At 55.9% G+C, this 5,573-nt stretch overlaps 1 protein-coding gene across 1 annotated transcript in view; it reads left to right on the top strand.

The window, feature by feature from the left end:
* EIF3L (eukaryotic translation initiation factor 3, subunit L) overlaps positions 1-5,573 on the top strand; it is an 11,298-nt gene that overhangs the window by 4,880 nt on the left and 845 nt on the right. Inside the window, exons 5-8 of the mRNA XM_012720552.1 lie at positions 485-639; positions 1,777-1,947; positions 2,587-3,084; positions 5,418-5,498. Coding sequence (XP_012576006.1) covers positions 485-639; positions 1,777-1,947; positions 2,587-3,084; positions 5,418-5,498 — 905 coding nt within the window. The remainder of the gene's footprint in view (positions 1-484; positions 640-1,776; positions 1,948-2,586; positions 3,085-5,417; positions 5,499-5,573) is intronic.

The raw sequence follows: 5,573 nt of genomic DNA, 5'->3' as shown, positions 1-5,573 counted from the left end.
CAGATCTCTTTCGTGTCTGTTCAGAGAAGAGTTGAAGTCTCATTTCTGCTTCCACGTTCAGCCCGTTGTACTGCACTGTCCAGGGTGAAGGACAACAAGGGAAGTCGGCCTTGCCGGCCTTCAGCTGGGAAAGGGAGGGTAGCTTACCTGCCGCCGGGGGGGCTTTCCTCCCGGTCGGATGCAGTGAGGCGTCTGCATTCAAATCAGTGAGTTTTCACTGAAGTTCATTGGTCTGTCCTGCATCTTCATGGGCCTTTTACCCAGGCACGACTTAGGAAAAAGTACTGGTTCCTCGACTGAAACCATTTCCCAGATAGTCCTCTGTCCTACAGTTTTTAAAAATTGTATTTGTTATTTCACCTTGGCCTTTACCTGTCTTCATTGGAGACTGTTGGGTTTGTAGTGGCAAATAAAGGTTTTATAAAATTGCTAATTTTTCTTCAAAACTCCAGTTTTTGATGGCACCAAAAACTTTCTGTCTCAGGTGACCCCGAGAGCGTGGCCGGGGAGTACGGGCGGCACTCCCTCTACAAGATGCTGGGCTACTTCAGCCTGGTGGGCCTCCTGCGCCTGCACTCGCTGCTGGGCGACTACTACCAGGCCGTCAAGGTCCTGGAGAATATCGAGCTGAACAAGAAGGTGCGTTCCTGCTGGCCCCCCCGTCCCCGCGCCAGGAGGCTGCGCGTGGACAGATGCTGTGTTGTTAGGGCAGACCGGGGAGCCAGTCACTGTGACTGTCTTAAGCGGACAAGGCCGCTCCTCTGCTGTTCAGTTACGTTTAAGCCACTCAGCAGTCTTTGGCTCTGTTTGTAGAAAAGAAGAATAATGGCAGGTTTTTTTTATTTTTTAAACACTATTTTTATTTTTTAAAGATGTATTTATTTGTGCATACAGAGCTGAGGTACAGGCCAGAGGGGCGGGGGCGGTGAGAGGAGTCACCGGAGACAGAGTAGGGAGCAGAACAGGCAGATCGACGAAGTACACTGCTGAGGGGAGCAGCGGGGGGGTCAGGAGAGGTCTGCTGTGCCCTGTGGGTCACCTCGGGTGCTGATGTGAACTGATGTGGCTGCGGCTGGCTTGCAGTGCTGCGCCACCAGGAAGGGCCTGATATGGCAAATTTTTACTGTTGAGATTTCATTCATCTGAAAGAATGAGTAAGTTCTAAGATGATAAAGGGCCGGGTTAGCTGTGGTTGCTTTTTTCCTAACCACAGAAATGTAGATACCTTTCTGTTTGGTGTGTTTCTCTTATTTTTCTGACACTTTATCAGGCTTATTTGTAAAAGCAGGGAGCAGAAAGCAAGGGAGAAAACTAAGATGTAGAGTGTTTATTTTTGTTGTTGTTTTTAAAGATTTATTATACAAGAGCTGGGGTACAGGGCGGTGAGCGCGACAGAGAGTGGGGAGTAGAGCAGGCAGATCCACTGAAATTCACTGCGGGGGGAACAGCAGGGAGACAGGAGAGGTCTGCTGTGCCCTGTGGGTCACCCCTGGCCGGGGGTGCTGCAGTGGCTGTAGCTTGGTAGCCCTGGGATGTAACCCCTTGCACTACCAGGGAGGCCCTGTAGAGGGTCCTAAAGCTGAAAGAGGTTCAGGATTGCCTGGTCTGTTTTCTTCCCGTCGGAGCTAAGAAATGGAGGCCTTGGGGCATGTGACTCACTGGGCAGGTGCTTCTGGGCAGGCGCTTCAGTGCTTCCCCCTCAGCTGGCCGTAAGCTCCACTGACGTTCAGGTTCTCTCTGGGGTGGGTTGAACGTGTCTTCCTCTTCCTTCCGCAGAGCATGTATTCCCGTGTGCCCGAGTGCCAGGTCACCACGTACTATTACGTTGGTTTTGCATATCTGATGATGCGTCGCTACCAGGATGCCATCCGCGTCTTTGCCAACATCCTCCTCTACATCCAGAGGACCAAGAGCATGTTCCAGAGGACCACGTACAAGTACGAGATGGTAAGGGGCCTCCGACCCCGGGTCCTGCCCCCGTGCCGGTGGTTTTGGTAAACCCTGACTGCAGTTTTGCTGCTTTTCAACACGAAGCTCTCCTGGCAGGCTGCCCTAAGCGTGTTATCTCAGTGGTAGCACCTCAATAATGGGGACAGTGTCCTTCGTTCTTTGATAGTGTTTAGCAACAGTTAGCTGAGTGGTTACTGCCCTCAGTTTGCCGTCTGGGAAGGTGAGTTCAAGACGCACAGTGTTGGGAGGAACTTTCTAGGCAGAGCAAGGTGTTGAGACCGGGAAGCAGCACAGTAGACCATTTTGACTTGGGGGCAGGAGAGCAGCTGAGCTGGATGTTAGACTCTGGGGTCGCCTTGTTACCAGAGGGAGTAGTAGGTCTTTGTTGACGCTGAGGAAGCACCAGAGGCTTCTGAGTAACTGATCTGACTGGAGGATGGGCCTGCTGTGGGGGTTAGAGACCGCAGCAGGCAGCCAAGGAGGAGGGTCTGTCTGGAGTTGGGCCAGAACGTCAGGAGTGGGAGGCTGGGAGGCCGGCAGTGTGAGACAAGGGAGCCCTCGGATCTGCGGGGCAGGTCGGTGGGGCCAGCACGGCAGGGGCCATCTGGTCCTCACTGTCCCGTCTCCCGGACTCAGATCAACAAGCAGAACGAGCAGATGCACGCGCTGCTGGCCATTGCGCTCACCATGTACCCCATGCGCATCGACGAGAGCATCCATCTGCAGCTCCGGGAGAAGTACGGGGACAAGATGCTGCGCATGCAGAAGGGGGACCCGCAGGTCTACGAGGAGCTCTTCAGCTACTCCTGCCCCAAGTTTCTGTCGCCGGTGGTGCCCAACTACGATAACGTGCACCCCAACTACCACAAGGAGCCCTTCTTGCAGCAGCTGAAGGTGTTTTCCGATGAGGTGCAGCAGCAGGCCCAGCTCTCCACCATCCGCAGCTTCCTCAAGCTCTACACCACCATGCCTGTGGCCAAGCTGGCCGGCTTCCTGGACCTCACGGAGCAGGAGTTCCGTATCCAGCTCCTTGTCTTCAAGCACAAGATGAAGAACCTGGTGTGGACCAGCGGTATCTCCGCCCTCGACGGCGAGTTCCAGTCCGCCTCTGAGGTCGACTTCTACATTGATAAGGTATGCTGCCCCGGCCAGCTCTGGGCGACACTGCCCGCCGGCCAGCTCTGGGCGACACTGCCCGTCGGCCAGCGAGCGCCCGTGGCCGGCAGTCACCGTCGTGGGCACATCAGTGAGCGCGTGCGGCCTTCGGGTGCCGAGGTATAGCCGGGAAAGGTGATTGACAAACTGGAGTAACGAGGACTGGCTCGTGCTCTGGCGTGTGGGGTGGCGTGGAAGGCCAGGTTGCGGGGTCAGCGTGGGGCTCAGGACGGGCCTTGGTGAGCGTGGACTTCAGCTCAGGCTGAAGGTGAGCGAGTCAGCCAGGCACCAGCTGGGACGGGCAGAGGGAGCAGTGGAGCCCGACCCCGGGGCTGGAGTGAGTCCTGGGGTGCTTTGTGGGGTGGGGCCCCGGGGTCCCCTAGTGCCCTGTGCTGGCGGTGCCTCTGCGAGGGGGTCTTTTCCTGGGCCAGCGACACCACAGCTGCGTGAGCACTGTGCGGATCGCGACAGGATCACGCGTGTCACATCTTGACGTCGTTTGCCCGGTCAGGGTGGAGACGCGGGTCAGCGCCGTGCGCAGCGTGGGTCGCGTGTGCTTGCTGCGCTGACCAGGCCGTTGCCGTCGCTCTGGCGGGCGGGCAGGCGGGTGGTCTCAGCGACTGCAAACAGTGGGCGCACCGAGTGGGCGTCAGGTCCCGTCCCGTGGGCTTGCCTGGAAGCTTCCGGAAGCTGCCCGAGCTTCCCGGGGCGAGGCAGGAGCACTGCGCGAGTTCACTGTTGGGATTAAGCTCAGCTGGGACATTTTTACGTCCTGATGTGTTCCAAAATACGTGAGTTTTTTCCCAGACTCAAACATGCCAGGCTCCTAGGGCTGCCCCCGGTGAGGTCACCTCTGTGCTTGTTTGCTCCCTGTGCGGGCAGTGGGGTGTCCACACCTGCATTTGGGCTCCTGTCACGCACTTCAGGTAGTCTTAAATCAGTGCACCGGCATCTTGCGCCTTTCTTTTCTCTTTTTCTTTAAGTTTTATTTATGTGTATAGAACTGGGGCACAGGCCAGAGGTGCAGGGTGGTGAGAAGAGTCATCAGAGGGGAGCAGAACAGGCAGATGGACGAAGCACACTGCTGAGGGGAGCAGCGGGGAGGCGGGAGAGGTCGGCTGCGCCCTGGGGGTCAGCTCCGGGTCAGGGATCGAACTCGTGCTGCAGGGGCTGTGGTAGCCTCCTAGTGCTGCATTCCAGCCCGTTGTTGCGCCACCGGGGAGGGCCATCTTTTCTAGAATATTCTTAGTATCCCTCAGATGCCATCTCGCTTGTATTTCCCTCGGAAGTTCTTACCCAGTGAACATTACCCTCACTCTGCTGAGCCCTCCGTCGTTCTGTCTCTTGCGTACAGCTCGGGTGATGTTTATTTTAAGATGCGTTTATGGGCCTTCCTGGGCAGGTTGCAGGTGGGAGTCAGCTCTGTCCTCGCTGTGCTGGATGTCCTTGCGTCCTGGGCTCCACCGCCCTTCGTCCCTTCACCGTGGGCGTGCAGTGTTTCCACGGGGCCTGGGCCGGGCTGCGCAGGTCGCGCGTTTCAGTCAGACATGCCGGCTCACCTGCCGCAGTCAGTCAGCTGCTACGGTGCTTTCCACTCGGGTCCCCAGTGCCCTGCTGTCGGTCTCAAGCGGTGACACTGACCTGCGGCACCGTCTGCTCCCGGGACCAGCGGCACGGGCCTGATGGGCTTCAGTAAACCCCCTCCCGGGGCGTGGCGGTTCAGTGGTCAAGCAGAGTTTTGCTGTGAGCGTAGTAGGTTAACTAGTAATAGGTGACTGATGAAATGATTTCTGCCCTTCCAAGGAAAGGGCCCCCTTGTTTTAATCAGAAACGTAATTGCATTTTATGTTTCGGTTTTGATTTGCTCCACTTGCTGGCCAGGTTCTTTGCAAATAGTCTCTTTCTGGGTTTTGTTTTTACTTGTCTGTTTCATTCTTGAAGTGGAAATTCCTGTCAGATTTCAGAATGCTTTTGGGTCTTAGCCTAGATTACATAGACATTTACAAGCAGAATGGTGTTGAGCAAAATATTTGGAGCTAAACAAATTTTAAAAAGGACTAATTTACAATCTTAATAGCAGTGTTAGAGTATAAGATGCTATTTTAAGTGGTTTTATTGTCAGATGAGTCATGTTCATTGGAAAGGACTAGAAAATAAAAATAAATGAGCTCAGAGGAGGGAAGTAAAAAGCAGCCATCTGGAAAGCACGAGCCGCTATTGCAGGCTGCGCTCTTCCAGAGGCCCCGCCCCCGTGGTCACCTGCACGCCCGTGGCGGCGCTGCGTCGTCTCTCTGACTCTGCTTTTCCCTCAGGACATGATCCACATCGCGGACACCAAAGTCGCCCGGCGCTATGGGGACTTCTTCATCCGGCAGATTCACAAATTTGAGGAGGTGAGCGGCCGGGAGCGCGCGTGGCCGGGCGGAGGTCAGCCGCCGTGGGGCCTTCTGTGCAGGCCTGAGCTGGGC

Source organism: Condylura cristata, unplaced genomic scaffold (genome assembly GCF_000260355.1).
Source record: "Condylura cristata isolate star-nosed mole 26May11 unplaced genomic scaffold, ConCri1.0 scaffold00004, whole genome shotgun sequence".
NCBI classification, from domain to species: Eukaryota; Metazoa; Chordata; class Mammalia; order Eulipotyphla; family Talpidae; genus Condylura; species Condylura cristata.
This window is presented reverse-complemented; position numbering and strand designations above follow the sequence as displayed.